At 36.2% G+C, this 26,770-nt stretch overlaps 1 protein-coding gene across 1 annotated transcript in view; it reads left to right on the top strand.

Moving 5' to 3' along the window:
• The window catches only part of LOC145984256 (DNA excision repair protein ERCC-8-like), a 57,173-nt gene extending 31,262 nt beyond the window's left edge, over positions 1 to 25,911 (top strand). Inside the window, exon 4 of the mRNA XM_083117861.1 lies at positions 18,760 to 25,911. Coding sequence (XP_082973987.1) covers positions 18,760 to 19,349 — 590 coding nt within the window. The 3' untranslated portion in view covers positions 19,350 to 25,911. The remainder of the gene's footprint in view (positions 1 to 18,759) is intronic.
• The last annotated feature ends 859 nt before the right edge of the window (positions 25,912 to 26,770 follow it).

Raw genomic sequence — 26,770 nt, 5'->3', positions numbered from 1 at the left:
ACTATTCTTAGATATCAAGAAGAATCCAACAAAACGGGATATATATTGAATACTATCACGAAAAAGTGTAACATAAATCTGCTTTGGTGAACGATTGAACGTTATAAAAATTGCCAAGTGCATGCTCCCAACCTCAAATTTACTGCAACACTAGTATTGCAGTGAAATTAACGCCACTCTCTGTCCTGTCTGTTTAAACTCGTAAGAGATAATCATTAATCTCTCACTGAGTGAAGTTAATGTCCAATATTATGAAATAAAATACTAATATTTGGTCTAGGAATTAATTCGTGCAGTTGTTACGCACACATTGAAGCTGTAGTTCAAACACAAAATACATAAATACCTTAAGAAAAATATTGTCCATCGCGAGCCACCACTTTCGCCCATCTGTCAGGCAAGTTACGGATTCCGTGGTGAAAGAAGTCCTTTTCCTTTGAAGTGATCCAGTCAGAGACCCATATTTTGATATCTTCTGAAGAAGTGAACTGCTGTCCAATCAAATCGTTATTCATGCAATCGAACAAGTAGTAGTCCGAAGGAGCAATGTCTGGTGAATACGGCAGGTGGGGTAAATCTTCCCATCCGACATTTTCTAAATAGGTTTTGACCAGTTTTGCGACATGGGGCGAGCGTTATCATGTTGAGAAATAAGTTTATCATGTCTGTTCTCCCATTCTGGTCGTTTCCTGGCCAGAGCTTGCTCCAAACGCATTAATTGTCGTCGATAACGTTCTCCATTAATAGTTTCACCCAGTTGCAGCAGCTCATAGTACACCACACCTTTCATATCCCACCATATGCACAGCATAACCTTTGCACAGTGAATATCTCGTTTCGGTTGTGATGGACCTGGTTCACCTGGCTTCACCCAGGCCTTTTTTCATTTCAGGTTCTTGTAGTGGATCCACTTCTCATCGCCAGTAACAATGCGATGCAAAAACCCCTTTCTTTTCTGTCTTTGAAGCAGCAATTCGCAAATGGTTTTTCGTCTTTCAATGTCTCTGTTTTTCAATTCATGTGGAACCCAATGTGACATCTTTTGAATCATTCCCATGGCTTTGAGGCATTTGGAAACTGTTGTTTGATCAATGCCTAATGCTTCTGCAAGTTCTTCCTGCATTTGACACAAATCCTGATCGAGCAATGCTCTCAATTCTTCGTCTTCAATTTTTTTTGGCTGTCCAGGTCACTCTTGGTCTTCCAGGCCGAAATCACCACTTCTAAACCGTGCAAACCACTTCTGACATGTTCGCTCAGCTAGCGCATGGTCACCATACACTTCCACCAAAATACGATGACTTTCGGTAGCACTTTTCTGCATGTTAAAGTAATTAAGCAGAACACCCCACAAAAACACACTATCTGGCACGAACTGCGCCATGTTCAGTTGACTACAAAATGCTGTTGTTGACGCGTCACTCAACTGCCCTATACTACGAACGATGCACGGTGACAGGAGTTTTCAACGCATGTGTGGATACACGGAACTGTGGGACGATACGCTCGTTACGCCATCTCTTGTCCAGCTGCATGAATTAATTCCTAGACCAAATGATAAATACTTAAATATTTTAATATCGTATTTACTCGAATCATTCAATAATAAAAACAAATCACTTTCTTCAAGAATTGACTTTTCTCTGCCAGTCCTGATAAATTTTCATTTTCCATCTACTGATTTATACGAGGGGTGGCCAGAAAGTAATTTCCAATTAGTAGGGACATGATTTTTTGCAAACGCAAAAACCGTGAAAAGTGTTAATTGCTGTGAAGTTGTGTTTATAAATGTACAGTGATGTCTGGACAAATTTTTCGCCCGTTCGAAATATCGAAATAATGCGAATTTGGCATAAAATGCGAATTGTTGGCATTTTATTGATTTTTTTTTTAAAAAAAAAGTCCTAAAACAATGAAAAATTCAATGAAATCCAACATTCTTGTCTTTTCTAGGCCATATTTGTGTACATATAACGTGCAAGTTGTTTTCCAACATTTTATTCAAGAGTAAACTATAATGCTTGTTATACATGGAATAATTCTGACAGCCACATTAAATAAATCATGTATTTCCAACGATTTTTTCAACTTCTATCAAAACCATTTGCATCACAGAGCAAACTGGCAGGGTTCTAACAGAAAATCGAGTGCGTATCTACCTTCATACGGGAGCCGCATCTTCAGTATTTGTCGCGCGAGATGTGTTTTGAATTACCAAGATAAGTGCGCACCATCGGCATTTGTCGAGCGAGAAATAATGGAGCTGAGTCGTTAGGGCATCTGACTACCATGTGGGTCATTCCATATCAATTCAACCAAAAAAAAAGAGGTTTGGGAACCCACCATCTCAGATTTTTATGAAACTTGGTACATTCAATCCTTCCATGGTGGTAAGAAACCACATAAAATTTTTCGCCTCTAACTCATCTATTTTCAGAGTTATGGCCTCTCAAACTTTCAGCCAACTCTCGTTTTCCTTCATTTCCGAAGCCCTCATTGAAACCTGCAGTGCTTTACAAAAAAAAATTCTATCTCGCTCACACATGATTCAATCCTTTTGAAATTTCACAGCAATATTAACCAAACAATAGGCATTTCAGAAAAAAATATGACATCACATGATATCAATATTTTAGTAAAACAAAAAATTAATAAAAAAAATATTAGCGGGATTTTGTTGCCGAAAACATGCCTTGCTAAAATTTCAATTATCATTAAAAGGGAATGAATTAATACCAGCATAAGTATTTTTAAAATTAACCTGGATATGTATTCTAAGTTACCCAGCAATAAAAGTTATGGTTATTTTATTCCTTCTATAAATATAATATACTTATGTCTGATATTTGGATGAAATGGCTTCCGGAGTATTAAAATATTTTGGTTAACTCAAAATCAATCAAAAAATGTGTTATAAATTAATCAATGAAGCAAACTCGAAATTCTACACTTTTGTTTATATTTGAGCATTGTTGTCTTATTATTTCCTTGCTTATTTATAAAATAATTTATCCATATACGTGGTCTGTTAGGAAAGTAATGAGACTGATTTTCTGTAAACGATGAATTTTATTATTTTTACAAATCAAGGTTATCCCCTTCAAAATAGTTCCCTTGGGCAGCTACACAGCGATGGAGGTGTTGTTTCCACTGTTCGTAGCAGTGCTGGAAGGCTTCTGCTGGAATATCTTTTAGCTCGTCGCTTACGCTCTTCTGGATATTATCCAAAGTATCAAAATGGCGTCCTTCCAAGTGGTTTGTGAGCAAGGGGAATAAAATAAGTCACAGGGACTGAGATCCGGTGAATGAGGGGGCTGAGGAACCACAGGAATGCTTTTTTTTGCCAAAAATTCATTGATGGAGACTGCCGTGTGACATGCTGCATTGTCGTGTTGCAGCATCCAAGTGCGTGCAATGTCTGGTCACCCTTTCCTGGGTCTTGCAAGGACTTCATTCGGTACACACATTCAAATTTAACTCACTACTTATCATTCTCACCGTCAATCGACGATCTGACCTCACAAGAGACCTCACTCTTGCCACATTGTCATCCGTTTTTGAGGTTGAAGGTCTTCCCGCCCGAGGTTCGTCTTCCACTTGTTCTCGGCCTTCTAAAAAGGACTTCTGCCATCTGAACACTTGTGCCCTAGATAGTGCATGTTCTCCATAAGCCCTTTGTAACTTTTCATAAGTCACAGTGGCGGATTCGCCAAGCTTAACACAAAATTTGATGGCACAACGTTGTTCAAACTTTTGCCAGTCCATTTTCGTAACGCACCTCACAAACACAACTTCACGTCAGACGCTCTCAACAATCGAATAGCAACTGTAGCAAGTTGAAACTTGTACTGAGTCAACGGTAAACATTCACCTACCTGCCGTGTGAAGGTGGGGGCAGCAGCATTGCCGGTTCATGCACAGTGTTGCCAGTCTCATTACTTTCCTAACAGACCACGTATAAGCAAAATATATATGGTTCAAAAAAAACTTTGTTTAATGTTGTGTTCTTTGTAAGCAGCAGTTTGATGATATGTCAACATTACCTGAGACGGAATAGCAATGAAGATGACAATAATGATAATAATAATTTATATTATTTTATTAATATGAAATCATCATTGAACAATATCAGTTATTATGGTATCCCCTCCTGCTTCAACATTTGGTGTTTGATGATTTATCCATAGAGATATTTAAATGTGATTGACCAAAACACAGGTTTAAAAATTACTGAATATTCCATATATTGCCTATATATATTTTTTACCTTTCCATATATGTGCATGCAACATATACAAAAATTTACTTTGTGACACAAGTTGTATACTTTGACATGTTAGATTATCTTGTCCATTGAACTTAGAACTTTTTGCCATCCAGATGTTGTTTCTGGTGGATCAACAACAGCCAGCACATGGGGAATTGGTACTGCACATATATCTTCATGTCTTGGCCAATAGTATGATGGGGAAGGATCATGGGGGTGAAGAAACTTTACAACAACATCTCCTTGATCTTCATCCAGTTGAGATACCATTCCAGAATACCACAACTGATCATACTTACAAGCAATGTAACATCCAGGAAAGAGTTCATGTACGGTTACAATGAAAGATTGGCGGTTTTTCAGACTGTACGTGAGAAATGGGGTCTCATCTTGACTGATTCTTCTAGCCACAATGGTGCCTGCAGAATCCAGAGGTCTGAAATTGTGGAAACTTCTAGTGCCTGGAACTGTTTGTACATCTGTAAACCGGTTTTGAAGTGTCAAATGGGTTGAATCAACTTCACCTTTCTCAATAAAGTGAAATGCAATATTTGTAATTTTTTCCACACAGAAATTGTAATCTCCTGGATGTTACATTGCTTGTAAGTATGATCAGTTGTGGTATTTTGGAATGGTATCTCATGTGGATGAAGATCAAGATGTTGTTGTAAAGTTTCTTCACCCCCATGCTCCTTCCCCATCATTCTATTGGCCAAGACATGAAGATATATGTGCAGTACCAATTCCCCATGTGCTGGCTGTTGTTGATCCACCAGAAACAACATCTGGATAGCAAAAGGTTCTAAGTTCAATGGACAAGATAATCTAACGTGTCAAAGTATACAACTTGTGTCACAAAGTAAATTTTTGTATATGTTGCATGCACATATATGGAAAGGTAAAAAATATATATAGGCAATATATGGAATATTCAGTAATTTTTAAACCTGTGTTTTGGTCAATCACATTTAAATATCTCTATGGATAAATCATCAAACACCAAATGTTGAAGCAGGAGGGGATACCATAATAACTGATATTGTTCAATGATGATTTCATATTAATAAAATAATATAAATTATTATTATTATTATCATTATTTGTCATCTTCATTGCTACTCTGTTTCAGGAAATGTTGACATATCATCAAACTGCTGCTTACAAAGAACACAACATTAAACAAAGATTTTTTTGAACCATATATATTTTGCTTATACAGGGTGTTTCTAAAGGTCGTTTACAACGCTTGGGAGGTGATTCCCCTCACGAAAACAAGCAAAAAGTGTGAGTTCCATTTTTACGACTGAGGCTTCGTTTCCAAGATAGGAGCCTCGCAAAAGGTGACAAAGTGAACGTCACACCTAACTGGGACGAATACTATCACAGATAGAGAGGCGGTTCCAAGGCAATCGTAAAGGAATCGTATGTGCTCAGTCCGGAAGTCACTATGAAAAGTTCACTGCACGCATGCGCAATGGAGTCCTCAAAGGAATTGGGGATTTCCAGCAAGAACAATGCATGGAAAGGGTATGTAACGCAGCAAGAGGGACCGTGACAATGAGAAATGCGTTAAAGACAACACATCCCGACCTCAAACATCAAAACATGAGCACGGAACACAAAATCCGAAAAGTTGAGCACGGTTGCATACCCCAGTTACACGCGAGGAATAAACGAATCATGTAATGTGGCATACGAGAGACACATTACTCCACCAGGATTAACGAAAGAAAAACACAATATCAGATGATTGCGACAACGTGTATTTTTACACGCGACAACTACGCAATATCCCCTCCCCCCACACAACAAGCAACAAATGCTACAATCTCTTACGCACAGACAGTGCGTGTCACTGTACACCAACTGAAGGTGTCACTTTCACCACACAAAGGGGGTGGGGAGCAATACCAAGAGTGTTAGCACGCGATCACTGTGACGTAAAAGAGACCAGTTTTGGAAGCTCTGCGCAGGCAAGTCTGGCTCTCGTAGTCTACGTTTGACTGCTGTACCCGCGAGAGGAGCTCGAATGGTTGGTTCTCTCCGGCAGTCATCCCAGTCGTGTTGCAGGTTCTGGGATATGATGAGCAGTTCACTCTAGGTTGTCATACGCATTGAAGAGTACTAGTATGTTGTATTGAAAGAAGTTGACATGGTGGAGTGGGCAAGTCAAGTATCGCAACAATTGGTCTGTGGTGTTCGTACGGTGATACGGCCAATTTGTGCAGTGTGCCAGTGTTAAACACGAACGATACTTTGCAGTTCTACCTCCTTATGACACAGATGGCTGCGTATACCACCCAGCATCTAGCAGACATACATCTCATGTATGGGGAGGCACGTGGTAATAGCCGTGAGGCAAGGCGTCTTTATGGAGAACGCTTTCCACATAGACGTTTGCCGTCTCACGCCTTCTTTCAGGTAGTGGACAGTCGACTGCGTGAAACAGCGTCAGGGAGGGGATATTGCGTAGTTGTCGCGTGTAAAAATACACGTTGTCGCAATCATCTGATAATGTGTTTTTCTTTCCCTCCTCCTGGTGGAGTATTGTGTCTCTCGTATGCCACATGACATGATCCGTTTATTCCTCGCGTGTAACTGGGGTATGCAACCGTGCTCAACTTTTCGGATTTTGTGTTCCGTGCTCATGTTTTGATATTTGAGGTCGGGATGTGTTGTCTTTAACGCATTTCTCATTGTCACGGTCCCTCTTGCTGCGTTACATACCCTTTCCATGCATTGTTCTTGCTGGAAATCCAAAATTCCTTTGAGGACTCCATTGCGCATGCGTGCAGTGAACTTTTCATAGTGACTTCCGGACTGAGCACATACGATTCCTTTACGATTCCCTTGGAACCGCCTCTCTATCTGTGATAGTATTCGTCCCAGTTAGGTGTGACGTTCACTTTGTCACCTTTTGCGAGGCTCCTATCTCGGAAACGAAGCCTCAATCGTAAAAATGGAACTCACACTTTTTGCTTGTTTTCTTGAGGGGAATCACCTCCCAAGCGTTGTAAACGACCTTTAGAAACACCCTGTACATGGATAAATTATTTTATAAATAAGCAAGGAAATAATAAGTCGACAATGCTCAAAGAATAAACAAAAGTGTAGAATTTCGAGTTTGCTTCATTGATTAATTTATAACACATTATTTGATTGATTTTAAGTTAACCAAAATATTTTAATACTCCGGAAGCCATTTCATCCAAATATCAGACATAAGTATATTATATTTATAGAAGGAATAAAATAACCATAACTTTTATTGCTGGGTAACTTAGAATACATATCCAGGTTAATTTTAAAAATACTTATGCTGGTATTAATTCATTCCCTTTTAATGATAATTGAAATTTTAGCAAGGCATGTTTTTGGCAACAAAATCCCGCTAATATTTTTTTTATTAATTTTTTGTTTTACTAAAATATTGATATCATGTGATGTCATATTTTTTTCTGAAATGCCTATTGTTTGGTTAATATTGCTGAGAAATTTCAAAAGGATTGAATCATGTGTGAGCGAGATAGAATTTTTTTTGTAAAGCACTGCAGGTTTCAATGAGGGCTTCGGAAATGAAGGAAAACGAGAGTTGGCTGAAAGTTTGAGAGGCCATAACTCTGAAAATAGATGAGTTAGAGGCGAAAAATTTTATGTGGTTTCTTACCACCATGGAAGGATTGAATGTACCAAGTTTCATAAAAATCTGAGATGGTGGGTTCCCTGGCCTGGTTGAACTGACGTGGAATGACCCATGTGAGAGACCCAGGGTCGATCCCCTGCAGGGGAGAATGGGGATCTTTTCCACCTATTCAAACTGCTCCAGTGCCCACCCAGCATCATATCAAGCGGGGTACCTGGAGGAAAATTTTAAGGTATAAAGTTAGTCAGGAGCATGGTGCTGATCACATCACCTCCATCTTCAGCCGTGATCAAGAAAGTGGAGACTCCTATACACCTTCATGGCAAAGTGCAGGGGAGCACTTTACTTTTACTTCCTCAAAAATCTGTTCCAACATATCAAACTCTCACGAAAATACTTAGACCAGGTAACCTACAATTTAAAATAATAGTTTAAAAGCACAATGAAGTATTAAGTTGTGGTACAGATCCACCAACTTATTTGAAACCCTGGCCAGAAACAAGTGGCGCTAGTGTCGAATGTTTAGGAGGGGAGCTCGAGAACTCTGGGGCAAGGTAAGGGATGTCAGAAACACGTGTTTTCCCCCCTGTGTTGCCAAATCTAGAAGTGGGCGTGTGCTGTGAAAGGTTTGCAAGTAAATAAATATGCAGGCCTAATATTAAGTTTCATTTCTAGATGTGGTAATTCAAATAACAGCATAAGAGAGAGGAGGGAGGGGGACACTAAAGTTAAAAACGCCAGCTGTCTCGCAGAAGGCTGTCAACAATTTAAACACACAAGATTAATATTCTAAATTATGTAAACTATATATTTAAAAAAAAAAAGCAACTTACTTTTGGGTTCTTGCCTCCGGTTGGCCTGGAGGCAGATTATAAGGTGTCTATGCCAGAGAGATCCGAATTCGAACTTTTGCTGTCACTGTTGCTATTTACATCGCTACTTTCGGAACCCGATTCCAGGTTTATAATCAACGTTTGAACTTCATCTTCGAGAATTCCATCATTCCTCTGATATTATTTTTCCAAACGAATGGCATGTTGGCACATACATTCCCATTCCTGCACTGTGACACTGTCAATTGCACTTTCGGTAAGAGCCCTTATTTCTCTCAAATTTGAACTTACATTTCGTGAGGCAACTCTACGCTTTATGGTGCTCCATATGTACTCAATCGGGTTCAAGTTGCAGTGATATGGTGGAAGTCGAAGGATGTGGTTGCCGTGGGTTTTCAAAATTGTATCAGCTCGATATACCGGTTCGGGAAGATTATTTTTTACCTTCAGCAACAATTCTGGCTTTGTTTGTTTGATATCGAAAATGATGTTATTTTTTAATAGCCATTCTTGAATCTCTAGTTTCTTACTTTTTGTATTCGGGACTTTATTGGTTTGAATTGAGTGGTAGGACGCATTTTCCATAACAATGACAGATCTAGGTGGGAGATTCGGAATAAGTTTCTGTTCCAACCACTTCTCGAAGTTCTCAGAATTCATTTCGTTATGGTAATTGCCAGAAGTTGTTTTGGCCTGAAATATAGGGTCTTTAATTAAGAGTGATACTTTTTAAAATTTGAAAAAAAAAATAAACCACTCAACGTATCAAAGTAAATTGTTTTTTATTTTGAAGCTTAGACATTGCAGTTAGCAGTTGGCTTAGACATTGGTCTTCCATGAATTGTCTGCACCATCATCTGACCATACTACCACTCACGAAGTCTGGTCTGCACACCTCACATGCTGGTGGCTCTGTACAAAATGATCGTGCAAAAATCTGATTACTACACATAGGCTACATCGTAGTCGGTGGGAGACTGTATGAGAGCTGCAATCTTTAACCTAGAACTGTCCTAAAACGTCTGCATTACAACTGTACCAGATTACAGCTACATGCCACTTCTTTCTGCCTGCATGTGCGTGTGTCGCCCTCCGACCACTAGTGCTGCGTATAGGCACCATTGGAGCTTTTTTCATGACGCCCCTCATATATGAACTTTCAGAAGCTGCTATTAACAGAGTGTTCCTGTTTTAATGTGTGGTTAGCTAAATCAGGAACCAAAACAATGCAATTCTATAAATTCCTTGCATTAAATTTCTTATACCTACAAACCCTTTTCGTCAGCAATAATGGTATAACTGCATGTTGTCAGTTTCACAGTACTTCACTTGGATATATTGTACTGAAGCAGAAATCCCATTGATAATGTAAGGAAATATGACACTTTCTTTGGTACAATTCAATTGTTTCACTTATATGCAAGAGTTAAGTTGTTTGCTTTACAGAGAAGAGAGAAGTAGCTTTATGCATCGAAAAATGAGCCTGAACTCATGGTTCTTGCAAGGAGAGGGTTCCAAACCTCAATGGAAATATCATCATATAATACTGAGAATGGATAAGGAGACTGATAAATTACAAAATGTATTTCTTAATCACTCTTCACTCTAATCTCAATTAGTTGTAACTTAGAAAATAAACAAGTATTTTATTTTAAACTTACTGCGTATCATAGAATTCCGTAATCCTTCCCTAGCTTGTGAATTGTAATAATTTTCCAAATTCACTATTTTGCAGTTTGAATTCAAATTATAGAGAATAGAGAAATTAAGTCAATTTCATAGAAGATAATATTGGTATTTAACAAATCCATACCTGGATCTGTATGAGTTTATTATTTCCATTTGCAAAAACATCGATTTAGTTTAGTTTGTAATTGTCAGGGGAAAATGTAAATTTTGTCCTGGGAAACCTGGAAAAGTCAGGGAATTTCATTTCTGTTTGTTTGTAGCCAACCTGTTTATTTTTACTACCGCTTAAAATTCTAAAAGCAATAGCATGCTATGAAAATTATATCATGCCAACAGTAAGTCAGCACTACCCTTTCCTATATAAAATGCATTTATCATAACACATGCCTATGTTGCTTATCATATTTGATGTGTTTGCATAAGAGAAATAATTTATAAGATTTGAAATTGGTACAAAGGGTACTAGGAAAGTTTTGCAACGTTGTGACACGTTGAAGCATGTTGAGGAAAATGGAACATCATTTACTGGGGAATCAAACTCTGGTCTCCCGCATGGCAGTCAAACACCTTACCGACTAGACCACTGCGATTGCTTCCAAATGCGGACATTAACTCAAATGAGTGTGCCAGTTTCCCTGAACTGAAGTGTACATGTGAGAGGATTTTTAGTTGCACCTGGTTCCCCTGCTGTGACTCTCACATGGTCTGTTCCAACTTTACTGGTAGCACACGAGAGACCTTGAAAGATGTTGCTAACAAGTACTAGGCCAGCAGATGTCCTGTTTGTAATGATCAGCTTAATGCTTAAAAAGAAACTGCCTAAAAGATTGTAGGTGGGGAGAAATGATGAATAATGTAAACAATGCATTGTTTATGTTTACAAAATAAAAATGTAGTCACTTATATATATTTCTCCCACATACTAACAAAGTATTATTCAAATTTTCCATTTCCCAATCCCACTTAAAATTTTTCATCTGGGTTCCTCCAGTATTGAAGCAGAGGTTTGGTTTCCCCAGTCACCACAGTCTCATCTGTTGCCATGATAGGGCCTTGGAGATGACTTGCTCAGCTGCATAATCTAAGTAGTTGGTTGGTTGATTTGGTGTTTTAAGTCCACTTTGTGCACAGTAAGGCTAATTGGGATGACCTACAGTTTAAAGTGGGATCCGAACCACTTGTGCCACCACCGGGTATCGAACCTGGGACCCCTTGATTACAAGGCAACGACGCAACCACTGCGCCATCGGGAGGCCCCCATAATCTAAGTATTGTTTGGCAGGTGTAACAGGGTTTAGCTGAAAGTAAAATCTAAATTATGATTTCTCATTCATTTCGTAAAAGTAGGACTGGAAGTGTTAAATCAGAGGAGTTTGAAACAAGAGAGAACTGAAACAGTTCTCTCCTCTTTATCACATTGATGGATGATTGATTGATTTATTGATTTGTGTTTTAAATCCACTTTATGCACAGTAAGGCTAATCAGGACTGGACCTACAGTTTGAAGTGGGATCCGAACCATTAAGTGCCTCCACTGGGTAATGAACCAGGAACCATTTGATTACATGCACCTGGCCTCCATGATGATGCTGTGGCATCGTCGTCGCCTTGTAATCATGGAGTCTCGGGTTCGATACCCAGTGGAGGCACATTGCACAGTGCTTCAGATCCCGCTTTCTTCAGGTATTTGTTGTAGTGTTGCACTAAATTTTGTATGTCCATGTCATGTGTCTGCCTCCAAAAAGCAGAACTGTCTGTGCAGCAGCGTTACTGTCAAAACTTTTGTCCTGCCAGAAACTGCTTCAGCTGAAGGAAGAGATGAAAGTCATAGCATAGTTTGTGAGTGACCATTCATCAATTTCATCATTACATCACTCATTCCCATCTTCGCAAATTAGCCAAAATTGACACAAAAAGTGAAGTAAAATAAAGCAAATCAATCAACCAAGCTAACTCCTGGCACAGGACCTGTCTTTATGGCAGTGACCTGCTATTATCACTTCTACCTATGAAGAAACTTGCAGTCAAACAGCCAATTAGGCCTACTACTCCCCCCCCTCTTTGAGCAACAATCGCCCCCCCCCTCTTTGAGCAACAATCGGCAACCTTAGAATCCCTCCATCCTGCAGCGGCCAGTAGGGAAACAGAATTTTACCAAAATAACCGTTCTGTGCTGTGAATACAGCCAGAAATTAGCTTGGCGCTGGTATAACACTGTTCTTAAACCGACTACCTTCACAACAATGTGACTGCACCACATTTTAGACACATACCATATCTTCTATCTGCACGTGCACATCATGTTCCAACCACCAGTGGTGGTTCGGATCCCACTTTAAACTGTAGGTCCAGTCCCAATTAGCCTTACTGTGCATAAAGTGGACTTAAAACACAAATCAATCAATCAATCAAACCAACCACCAGTGCAGCTTTCCAATGATATCGGAACTTGCTTTCTGGACGTGCCTCATATATAAATTTACAGGCGCTGTTATTAACAGCATGTTCCTATCTTATCCTGTCTGATTAGCAAAATCAGATGCCTGTGCAGTACACTACTATAAATTGCTTGCGTTAAGTTTTTAATATTATACAACTTACACACACACACTTTTTGCCTGCAATATAGGTAACAGCATGTTGTCAGTGCCATGATACTTGGATGTACTCTGAATGTTTGTACTGAAACAGAAGTCTCATTCATAATGTTTTGGACAATTCCATTGCTTCGCTTTCAGAACATTTAGTCCCGAGAAGCAGGTTTAAGATATTTTAGATTTTTAGATGCCAAGTAGACTCCATGTGTTGCATGTTTAGGGTGACCAGATGTCCTCTTTCATCCGGACATGTCCTCCTTTTTAGGTGCCTGTCCGGCGTCCGGGCAGATTTTTTAGAAATCGGTAAATGTCCTCCTTTTTTGGAAAGAGTATAGCAAATGTGCTGAATACAGAATGCTTCATTTGGGGCACATTAAATATTCGAGCAATGCTCACCTAGCATCTGGGAGCTCAATACGATCACTTTCCTGACTGAGTCATTAGTAGGGCACGTATTTAAGGCACTAAAAATCTCTGAAATAGGCAGTCAAAGGCACCAAAATGATGAAAATAGGCACTTAAAAAGTACCATTTTAGCCACGAAAAGAGGCACTTAAAAGGCACACTAAAATAAAAAAAAAGACATTAAAATAGGCAATGGATGTGAACTTATTTAAATTTTCTTCTTACAATGCACAGTTATACTGTATTAGCACTTCAGTTTATACATAAAAATGTGCGAGCGATTAACATACTATAATACTCTTTTGATCGAAATTCACATTTGCGGGGAATCAGTCGTCTGTTTATATTTAAAACAATGTTCCAATTCAGACCATCAAATCTGGCGAATTCCAGATTTCAGTCAGCCTTACATCTTTCAATATAGGAAAAGCCAAATGCACGTAAGAGAAAGCTGAAGTATGCAAAAATTGTGATTAAGCAAAATAGGCACTAACCATCAAAATAGGAATTCATAGGCACTATAGAAATGTGTTTTTGGAATAGAAACTCCATGAAACGAACTTTAAAGTTTAAACATGAAAGCCTATGGTTTACTACAAAGAAATAAAAAAGGCAAATAGGCAAATTTCTGCACCCCAGTCATTAGTATTAAGCGCTGAGACTGCTGGAACGCATGTAGTCTGTGCAGTTCCTTTTCGGTTGATTGATTTGGTTTATTTTACTTCACTTTTCTGCCACTTTTGGCTAATCGCGAAGATCAGTATGAGCGATGATATGACGATTTTGATGAAAGACACCCATGCCCACACTGGGATTCGAAACCAAGGCCTCTGGCATTGTGGCACGGCATGCTAACCACTGCACCACAGAGGTCGGCCAGTTCCTTTTCGAGTTATACATACGCGATACAGAAATGCGTAGTGAGAATTTTGATTATTAAGTAATATTTACTTTCATGAAATAACGAAGCGAAAGTGTAAATTCAACAATGATCTTGCAAGAAAACATCCAGTTTTAAAGGATGGAAGAAACAAATATGGGGTAAAGTGTTAGGTGGTTGTCACTTTCCCCTGCTGTCCAAAGAGAGCTAGAAATGGTCGTGGCATTGAAATCATATTTCTCTACCCAGTCTGAACTACCTAAAATTTTAATTTGGCTTTTCGAAATAATTATTTTCCTGTAGTTTACGGTTATTACAAGCATAAGAAAACAGTTTTTCGTTGTGACGTTTCAGGAGAACACATGGTCCCTTCATCAGACATTTATTTTCATTTTGACTAAATATACAGTTAATAATTCTACAATGCAAGCAATGCGTACATACAAGAAAAACTATTTTTGAAATAAGTTAAGTGAATCTTACTTGTTACATTTGCATTCACTTGTGGAGATATTTCAGTCTAATATCCAAGAATTAGAAAAGGAGTAAAATTCTGTGCTTTGAATTATAGATATTCTTTGTAATTTGTTAAAAAAAAAACAGATTAGGAGATTGCTTTCTTTGTTTAAAGGTAAGATGGAGTTATTGAAAGAGTTCCTCTGAAAAGCATCTGTGAGCAAAATGTTGGTAAGATTTTTGTATATTGATTAAATTATGAGTAATGGCAATGTATAGCCATTTTTTGCGGTGTCCTCTTTTTTTATGACTTTATCCTTCTTTTTCGCCATGCTCTGTTCTCTTTTTTGAAGGTATGTGTCTGGTCACCCTATGCATGTTGCCATGTTCACATAAAACAAGCTGCGAATTCACCATACCAATATCACATTCATGTGTGCATGGATTAAGTTGTTTGTTTGCTTTGTGTAGAAAAGAGACATAGGATACAAGCATTAATGCTTCAAAAATAAGTTTGCAGTCATGGTTCTTGCAAGCAGCAGGCAAATATCAACATTTAATAATGTGAAGGGCTTAGAATAATGAGAAATTACAAAATATCTTCATTATAAACAACAAATTTACTTTAATCTCATATAGTCATAACTTTAAAAATAATCAAATATTTTATTTAAGCCTGTTTGCAAATGAGAAAAGCCCTGTTTAAAGTCCCTCCCTAACTTGTGAATTGTTATATTTTTTTCAAATTCACTATTTTTCAGAATGAATAAAAATCATAGAGAAATTAAGTCAATTTCTTGTAAGCTAATATAGATACTTAATACAGTCCATACCTGAGCTGTATGAGTTTAATTTGCATCTACAAATACGTGGATTTAGTTCAAAATTGTCAGGGAAAAAATGCAAAAATGTCCTGGAATACCTTGAAAAGTCAGGGAATTTCATTTCTGCTTGTCTGTAGCCACCCTTTTTTTAGCGCACACAGCTGGGAAATTGAAAAAAAAAAACTTTATTTAAAAAAAATGATTTGTGTGTTTGTAAATGCTCTGGCCAAGGTTGCTTCTTGCTCCATTGCCAGGAATTCTTAGGTTAATGTTTCCCTGGTGTACTCACTGAAGGGTTTTTGCCAAAGTAGGGTGGGCCAGTTGTCATTGGTAATAAAAATACCGGGATCCGACTCAAAGGTTCAAGTTGGGCATACTGTTGGAGAGGGTAGAGTGGCTAGTTTTTGCTTATGAGCACCGTGCAGGAGCAGGTTAACACTATGATAAATAATGTCCATAAAAGTGTATTTCTTGTAATGGAGCGTGATGTACAGTAAACTTGTATGTACATAGAAAGTAATAAATTGTATGTAATACTATCTCCATGAGCTGTCATTGCATGATCCTGATGTGCATGTGCACTATGGAGTTTAAAGCATGACTGTATTTAGAGAGGGGGTTAGAGTTCAACCCCCCCCCCCTGAAACTTCGGGCATGTTGGAATAATGGAAGTTCAGAAACCAAAACTTGTAACACATTTTCAAAAATGAATTTGCAGTTTCACAAAATTACAACAGGGAGACAATCCTGAAATGATCGAGCTAGAATTTTCAAATATTTTGAATTCTGAAATTTGAGTGAAGAAATGGGTTTAATTCTCAGAATTGCAGCCCACCCACGACCCCTTTATTTTCACTTCTGCTGTCCTCTTTCCAGTGCTGTTTCTGCATCAGACTGAAAATTGCCTTGTGATTGTCCCAAAATTCCCATTTGAACTTTTAAATTCTCCCTTTGTAAGAGTTCAAACCTAGGATCTCCATCTTCGTATCACGTTACGTTCACTATCCTTCACCCAGCGATCAATTAAGAGCATTGGAAAGTGGGAGCAAAAAGGTCCATAGAACCCCCCCCCCATTTTCTCGAATTGACATCGTTTATTGCAAGTTACAAACTAGCAGAATGTTTGTTAGTTTTATTGTTAATAACGGAAATAAAGTCCAGTTAGTATTCGAAAAGAAAAACTGCGTTAGATCGAAAAATTGAGGCTACAATACAGGCACCAGGTTATGTTTTACCATTTAATCCAAAGAATAACTGGTTCCACAGTTCTCAAAATTCAAAAATTAAGTTTTATGTGAATGGTCAAACAACATAACTTAATAACAAAATATAATAACTGTGCATTTCAGTACACACTGCATGAAACTTAAAAAAGAATAATAATAAATAAATAAAAACAGCTGTGCTGCATATTCACACTTCTGATGGATAGAGTAGAAAAGTCTCCTCAAGGATATAAGGACAGCAATAATAATAATAATAATAATAATATGTTTGGAATAAATTTGTTTATTATAAAATTTTAATCATTATTATTATTTAATAATTATTATTGTTATTATTTCTATTATTCAAATTTCTTGCGATGCCCATGGGAACAATTATGACCCCTCCCCCAAAAATTTTTCCTGCCTACAGCCATGGACTGTAAAGTGTTTTGGTGTTTCATGGATCAGCTGCCCATTACAAAACCCTAGATAATAAATTTAAAGCCGATCCAGGTTATGTATAGAGCTAATACAACAAAAGTTAAAAGTTACAATTAGGACACAAAATATGAGACCAGCACAATTACCATGCTTTGCTTATGCAGACTATATCCTAATTTGAGGAAGCTGAGAGAAAAAGCTCCCAACATAATGTGATGATCTGGAATATAGAACTCCTGAAATATGTTTTTTCAGTATATAAGGATAAATAATAAAAAAATAAAAAAAACTAGATTATGGTAATAGTAAGAGAAGAAGTAGACCATAACGTATTTGTAGGAAACCAGGATTTAGAACGGATCGATAGTTTTAAATATCTAGGGGTGACATGCAACAAGATAGTATAATTGACAATAAAATTAATTGCAGAATACCAGCAGCAGGATGTTTATGTAATGCCTTGAAGAAAAACTTTCTTAGTAAGAGGAATGAAAGGAATTTAGTAGTGTATGAAACAATGTGCATACCCAAATTATGAGTCATATACCTTTTCATGATAACATAAATATTTTCTTATCTACATTGGAACTGCCCACTGCAGAATTGAATGAAATACGAGGGTCATTTGGAAAGTAACCACCGTTTGGCTGTAAATACAAATCTGCATAGATACAACAAATTTTTACTTTACAACTGAAAGGTTCAACTGTCCTCTATTTTTCAACATAGTTGCCATGTAAATTCAAGCACATGTCATAGCGTTTCACCAACTTACAAATCCCTTCTGCATAAAACTCGGCCACCTAGGAATTCAACCAACCTGTCACAGCATTTTGAAGATCCTCATCGTCAGCGAAGTGCTGTGCCCCAAGCCACTTCTTCATGTGAGGGAACAGATGAAAATCAGAAGGAGCAAATCCGGGCTGTACGGGGATGATCAAAAACGTCCCATTTGAATTGGCGCAAAAGATCTTGTGTTCGCCGAGCAGTGAGAGGGCGAGCATTGTCATGCACGAACACAACCCCAGATGTCAGCAAACTGCGATGTTTGTTGTTGATGGCTTTTCTCAGTTTCTGCAAAGTGTTACAGTAAACTTCAGAAGTGTTTGTCGTACCACGTTCACGATGCATGTCTGCCACTTACAGATTTTTTGCCCGAAGAAATCTTATCACTCTGCGTACCTCACATTTGGCGGGCTTTTCGATGGCAGCACACATTTTGTGATGTTATAACCAGCACACTCACGGCACTATGATGCTCTCACTAGCACAGCTGGAAGCTTACTGAATCACAGATTGCATGATGTAACAACGGTTGCGTTCTGCCAACTACTACTAGCACCATGCCACAACAGCGGTACTTTCCGAATGACCCTCATATTAGCTTTTTTAAATTTTATTAAATTTGCCTGTGTTTTTGTTTTGTGGTCCTACTACTACTAGAAATAGATTCCTAGCTAAAAATAATATGTTGCTCTCTCACATTACCCTTTTTCATGCTCTCTTTGCGTTTCAGTTGCTTCCAACCAACATAACGTGCTACTTTTTGATAAAAGTTCTGCATCTACAACCCATGAATTAAAGGGGCATTCATCTAATGTTCTATGTTGCAAATGGTCCCCTCTGAACTCCCACTTGCTAGCATCAGGAAGCATGGATGGTAGTGTACTGGTGTGGGACGTTCGCTCAGATCGAAGATGCCTTCAAGCTCTGACTAACGGTAGTGGCAATGCCCATAGTCATGATGCGAATGCATTGCACTTCACACAGGATGGCACGTTTCTGCTTTCATGTGGAATGGACCACCAGCTGCTGTTGTGGAGAACAACAAATTTTGTCAGTCAAAAAGTGAGCTATGGAGAAGTAAAGAACTATTATCCTAAGTGCTTGCAGATCACTGTTACTGAGAATTGTGGGAAAGATTTTGTATGCATACCATCTGAAGAACGAATTTGTGTGTTTGATGTAGTGGGAGGATTCCCCATTAATGCTGTTCTGGGACACTTTAATAGAGTGAATTCTTGTTTATACAATTCACACACTCATGACTTGTATAGTGGGGGACTGGAAAGAAACATCTTGATTTCGAGTCCCTTTCGTCCTTAAACACAATCCTCCTTACAATTGACTGCAGGTGTTTCCTAGCATAAGGTAAGGTAACAAACAAGAAGAATGTAAGAGTTTATACTATTTGCATTACAAAGAGTTTAATTTTGAATTTAAATGTTCTAGTCAAAAGTGTTACAGTGTACATATATAAATGTAAGATTTTTGAGTTAATACTGCAGCTTTATTAGTATATATCAATTTGCAATTTTTTAACTGTTCTTCAAACTTATTATATAATTATAAGTATACTACTTTTAATCCATGCAAAAGGTTGTTCACATTATTAGTATATTATATGGTATAAATACTAATTAATACTTAAGTAGTTAATTGTAAAATCCGATACTTGTTTTATTCTTCAGACTTTTTATTTTCCATATAGTATATTAATGATATATCAAAAATAGTAAAAAAATATATAAGAGTTCCTAGCATTTACATCCCAAGAGTTCCATTTTGCTTGTAAATGTTCTAGTTGTAAATGTTACACATGGGAATTATTTAGAAAGTGTTACAATATATATTTTTGAATGTAAGATTTTTTTTCAGATATTACTGCATCTTTATTAGTAGATAAAAATGTGCGGTTGTCAATTTTGGTTTAATATTTAATTATAAGTATGCTATTTATAATCAACACAAATAAACATTTGCTGACATTATTAGTCTCAGGATGGTATCTTATAGTTATTGCTGTATAGTTATAGAATGTGGGAAATTAAAATTACCTTACCTTACATACATGATAAGTAGGGACCTTAATTTTATTTTGATCGGTATTATTTTTTAACTTTACATGTTACTTTTCTCAAAATTTGTGTTGTCAAGAATCAAGCTGTACTCAGCATTAAAAATGACATACAATTTTTTATTAATGCTTATTCTTAGCCCCTTATTCACTACTGAACTTGAGTGAACAGTATTTTAAAATTATTTGACTATAAAATGTTTTTGATATAAAAAAGCTATTTAACAAGAAAGATTGTTAAAGAGCTTCTGTTTTACCGTGAAACCTGATTTATATTACTTACCTAGCATCCAGCAAGAAACATTTTACATTTCGTTCCTTCACTCATAGCTATGCATCTTTTGCATAAGATTTACAGTGAGTTTGTAAGACATTTTTTTTTAATACTTTGCATTAGTATTGAGTATTTTATTTTTTACATATGTAGAAAGTGCAAGGAGTTTCTCATCCAAAAAAACTGATCGATTTAGTCTAGTTTTACTGCAAAGACTGAAAACATACAATCATTATCTCATTTCACTAATTTACTCATGATTGCTACAAGTATGTGTCATGAGAAGTGTATCATAAGGGACCATGCTTTAAACAATTGCGAAATCTCGAGTAAATATCTACTCCCACTACATCCTGCAAGTCAAATTTTAATTCCGAATGTGCCTTCAGTATGAAAGTTAATTTTCTGTTATTGGGGTGTGTTGTTGTCTAAATAATAATAAGCATTGCTCATTATGCATGCTCACACATATATTGTGTATTTTGTGTGAAGGTGGGTAGGTGGAGTGTTGACCTTCACTGGCTGTGCATAAATGTGATACAAGGGCAGAACTGTAACTTTATTTTTCATATTTCATGTACAGTATTATTTCTGTATGCAATAGATTGTACTTAGATTAAAGCTTCACATAGTTCACCAATAGTGCTTGCCTTATGTGAAACAGTAAACATGTAGTATTGTCTACTTAGTTTTACATACATATAAATATAATTTTGTTAGTTTGTTTTAGTTAGAAGATAATCTCCGGGATAAAGTGAGTCTGTAAGACATTTTTTTTAATGCTTTGCATCAGGAATAGAGACAAACAAACTTAGAAATTTGATTGTTGGCTGAAAAATATACAGTTTAAAAATTTTGTGCATACTACATGTATGTATAGTTCATATAATTCACCTTACATGTGACCATAAATATTTTGTATTGTCTAGTTTATTTTTACGTATCTGGAGTTTTACTACAAAGACTGAAAGTATATACCCATTATCTGCTCTCACTAATTTACACATAGTTCCTACAATTATATGTCAGTGGAGTCACAAGAAAAGTGGCATGCTTTAAAAAAGTTGTGGAATCCAAAGGAAAACAGTGAGAGTAGTTAGACTACCATTTGTATAATTAGTGTATTTTTTATGAAGATTAGTAGATGGTTGATGTGTTTGTTGTTTGTCCTCACCGGCTGTGATTTTATATTTAAGCTATAAATATGGCTGTGAAATGTCAAGGAAACTGTGTTTTAATACCTTGAAATGTATGCATAAATAAGTGTTCGCACAATTCATGAGAATGCTGCTTCTAATACATAGGTAGGTCACTTTAATATAGTGCAAGGAGTTTCTCATCCAAATAACTGATCGATTTAGTCTAGTTTTACTGCAAAGACTGAAAACATACAATCATTATCTTATTTCACTAATTTACTCATGGTTGCTACAAGTATGTGTCATGAGAAGTGTATCATAATGGACCATGCTTTAAACAATTGCGAAATCTCGAGTAAAGCAGTGAGAGTAAATATCTACTCCCACTACATCCTGCAAGTCAAATTTTAATCCCTAATGTGCCTTCAGTATGAAAGTTAATTTTCTGTTATTGGGGTGTGTTGTTGTCTAAATAATAATAAGCATTGCTCATTATGCATGCTCACACATATATTGTGTATTTTGTGTGAAGGTGGGTAGGTGGAGTGTTGACCTTCACTGGCTGTGCATAAATGTGATACAAGGGCAGAACTGTAACTTTATTTTTCATATTTCATGTACAGTATTATTTCTGTATGCAATAGATTGTACTTAGATTAAAGCTTCACATAGTTCACCAATAGTGCTTGCCTTATGTGAAACAGTAAACATGTAGTATTGTCTACTTAGTTTTACATACATATAAATATAATTTTGTTAGTTTGTTTTAGTTAGAAGATAATCTCCGGGATAAAGTGAGTCTGTAAGACATTTTTTTAATGCTTTGCATCATGAATAGAGACAAACAAACTTAGAAATTTGATTGTTGGCTGAAAAATATACAGTTTAAAAATTTTGTGCATACTACATGTATGTATAGTTCATATAATTCACCTTACATGTGACCATAAATATTTTGTATTGTCTAGTTTATTTTTACGTATCTGGAGTTTTACTACAAAGACTGAAAGTATATACCCATTATCTGCTCTCACTAATTTACACATAGTTCCTACAATTATATGTCAGTGGAGTCACAAGAAAAGTGGCATGCTTTAAAAAAGTTGTGGAATCCAAAGGAAAACAGTGAGAGTAGTTAGACTACCATTTGTATAATTAGTGTATTTTTTATGAAGATTAGTAGATGGTTGATGTGTTTGTTGTTTGTCCTCACCGGCTGTGATTTTATATTTAAGCTATAAATATGGCTGTGAAATGTCAAGGAAACTGTGTTTTAATACCTTGAAATGTATGCATAAATAAGTGTTCGCACAATTCATGAGAATGCTGCTTCTAATACATAGGTAGGTCACTTTAATATAGTGCAAGGAGTTTCTCATCCAAATAACTGATCGATTTAGTCTAGTTTTACTGCAAAGACTGAAAACATACAATCATTATCTCATTTCACTAATTTACTCATGATTGCTACAAGTATGTGTCATGAGAAGTGTATCATAAGGGACCATGCTTTAAACAATTGCGAAATCTCGAGTAAATATCTACTCCCACTACATCCTGTAAGTCAAATTTTAATCCCTAATGTGCCTTCAGTATGAAAGTTAATTTTCTGTTATTGGGGTGTGTTGTTGTCTAAATAATAATAAGCATTGCTCATTTTGCATGCTCACACATATATTGTGTATTTTGTGTGAAGGTGGGTAGGTGGAGTGTTGACCTTCACTGGCTGTGCATAAATGTGATACAAGGGCAGAACTGTAACTTTATTTTTCATATTTCATGTACAGTATTATTTCTGTATGCAATAGATTGTACTTAGATTAAAGCTTCACATAGTTCACCAATAGTGCTTGCCTTATGTGAAACAGTAAACATGTAGTATTGTCTACTTAGTTTTACATACATATAAATATAATTTTGTTAGTTTGTTTTAGTTAGAAGATAATCTCCGGGATAAAGTGAGTCTGTAAGACATTTTTTTAATGCTTTGCATCAGGAATAGAGACAAACAAACTTAGAAATTTGATTGTTGGCTGAAAAATATACAGTTTAAAAATTTTGTGCATACTACATGTATGTATAGTTCATATAATTCACCTTACATGTGACCATAAATATTTTGTATTGTCTAGTTTATTTTTACGTATCTGGAGTTTTACTACAAAGACTGAAAGTATATACCCATTATCTGCTCTCACTAATTTACACATAGTTCCTACAATTATATGTCAGTGGAGTCACAAGAAAAGTGGCATGCTTTAAAAAAGTTGTGGAATCCAAAGGAAAACAGTGAGAGTAGTTAGACTACCATTTGTATAATTAGTGTATTTTTTATGAAGATTAGTAGATGGTTGATGTGTTTGTTGTTTGTCCTCACCGGCTGTGATTTTATATTTAAGCTATAAATATGGCTGTGAAATGTCAAGGAAACTGTGTTTTAATACCTTGAAATGTATGCATAAATAAGTGTTCGCACAATTCATGAGAATGCTGCTTCTAATACATAGGTAGGTCACTTTAATATAGTGCAAGGAGTTTCTCATCCAAATAACTGATCGATTTAGTCTAGTTTTACTGCAAAGACTGAAAACATACAATCATTATCTTATTTCACTAATTTACTCATGGTTGCTACAAGTGTGTGTCATGAGAAGTGTATCATAATGGACCATGCTTTAAACAATTGCGAAATCTCGAGTAAAGCAGTGAGAGTAAATATCTACTCCCACTACATCCTGCAAGTCAAATTTTAATCCCTAATGTGCCTTCAGTATGAAAGTTAATTTTCTGTTATTGGGGTGTGTTGTTGTCTAAATAATAATAAGCATTGCTCATTATGCATGCTCACACATATATTGTGTATTTTGTGTGAAGGTGGGTAGGTGGAGTGTTGACCTTCACTGGCTGTGCATAAATGTGATACAAGGGCAGAACTGTAACTTTATTTTTCATATTTCATGTACAGTATTATTTCTGTATGCAATAGATTGTACTTAGATTAAAGCTTCACATAGTTCACCAATAGTGCTTGCCTTATGTGAAACAGTAAACATGTAGTATTGTCTACTTAGTTTTACATACATATAAATATAATTTTGTTAGTTTGTTTTAGTTAGAAGATAATCTCCGGGATAAAGTGAGTCTGTAAGACATTTTTTTAATGCTTTGCATCATGAATAGAGACAAACAAACTTAGAAATTTGATTGTTGGCTGAAAAATATACAGTTTAAAAATTTTGTGCATACTACATGTATGTATAGTTCATATAATTCACCTTACATGTGACCATAAATATTTTGTATTGTCTAGTTTATTTTTACGTATCTGGAGTTTTACTACAAAGACTGAAAGTATATACCCATTATCTGCTCTCACTAATTTACACATAGTTCCTACAATTATATGTCAGTGGAGTCACAAGAAAAGTGGCATGCTTTAAAAAAGTTGTGGAATCCAAAGGAAAACAGTGAGAGTAGTTAGACTACCATTTGTATAATTAGTGTATTTTTTATGAAGATTAGTAGATGGTTGATGTGTTTGTTGTTTGTCCTCACCGGCTGTGATTTTATATTTAAGCTATAAATATGGCTGTGAAATGTCAAGGAAACTGTGTTTTAATACCTTGAAATGTATGCATAAATAAGTGTTCGCACAATTCATGAGAATGCTGCTTCTAATACATAGGTAGGTCACTTTAATATAGTGCAAGGAGTTTCTCATCCAAATAACTGATCGATTTAGTCTAGTTTTACTGCAAAGACTGAAAACATACAATCATTATCTTATTTCACTAATTTACTCATGGTTGCTACAAGTATGTGTCATGAGAAGTGTATCATAATGGACCATGCTTTAAACAATTGCGAAATCTCGAGTAAAGCAGTGAGAGTAAATATCTACTCCCACTACATCCTGCAAGTCAAATTTTAATCCCTAATGTGCCTTCAGTATGAAAGTTAATTTTCTGTTATTGGGGTGTGTTGTTGTCTAAATAATAATAAGCATTGCTCATTATGCATGCTCACACATATATTGTGTATTTTGTGTGAAGGTGGGTAGGTGGAGTGTTGACCTTCACTGGCTGTGCATAAATGTGATACAAGGGCAGAACTGTAACTTTATTTTTCATATTTCATGTACAGTATTATTTCTGTATGCAATAGATTGTACTTAGATTAAAGCTTCACATAGTTCACCAATAGTGCTTGCCTTATGTGAAACAGTAAACATGTAGTATTGTCTACTTAGTTTTACATACATATAAATATAATTTTGTTAGTTTGTTTTAGTTAGAAGATAATCTCCGGGATAAAGTGAGTCTGTAAGACATTTTTTTAATGCTTTGCATCATGAATAGAGACAAACAAACTTAGAAATTTGATTGTTGGCTGAAAAATATACAGTTTAAAAATTTTGTGCATACTACATGTATGTATAGTTCATATAATTTACCTTACATGTGACCATAAATATTTTGTATTGTCTAGTTTATTTTTACGTATCTGGAGTTTTACTACAAAGACTGAAAGTATATACCCATTATCTGCTCTCACTAATTTACACATAGTTCCTACAATTATATGTCAGTGGAGTCACAAGAAAAGTGGCATGCTTTAAAAAAGTTGTGGAATCCAAAGGAAAACAGTGAGAGTAGTTAGACTACCATTTGTATAATTAGTGTATTTTTTATGAAGATTAGTAGATGGTTGATGTGTTTGTTGTTTGTCCTCACCGGCTGTGATTTTATATTTAAGCTATAAATATGGCTGTGAAATGTCAAGGAAACTGTGTTTTAATACCTTGAAATGTATGCATAAATAAGTGTTCGCACAATTCATGAGAATGCTGCTTCTAATACATAGGTAGGTCACTTTAATATAGTGCAAGGAGTTTCTCATCCAAATAACTGATCGATTTAGTCTAGTTTTACTGCAAAGACTGAAAACATACAATCATTATCTCATTTCACTAATTTACTCATGATTGCTACAAGTATGTGTCATGAGAAGTGTATCATAAGGGTCCATGCTTTAAACAATTGCGAAATCTCGAGTAAATATCTACTCCCACTACATCCTGTAAGTCAAATTTTAATCCCTAATGTGCCTTCAGTATGAAAGTTAATTTTCTGTTATTGGGGTGTGTTGTTGTCTAAATAATAATAAGCATTGCTCATTTTGCATGCTCACACATATATTGTGTATTTTGTGTGAAGGTGGGTAGGTGGAGTGTTGACCTTCACTGGCTGTGCATAAA

This window comes from Lepisma saccharinum, chromosome 2, assembly GCF_977018435.1.
Source record: "Lepisma saccharinum chromosome 2, izLepSacc3.1, whole genome shotgun sequence".
Classification (NCBI taxonomy): Eukaryota; Metazoa; Arthropoda; class Insecta; order Zygentoma; family Lepismatidae; genus Lepisma; species Lepisma saccharinum.
This window is presented reverse-complemented; position numbering and strand designations above follow the sequence as displayed.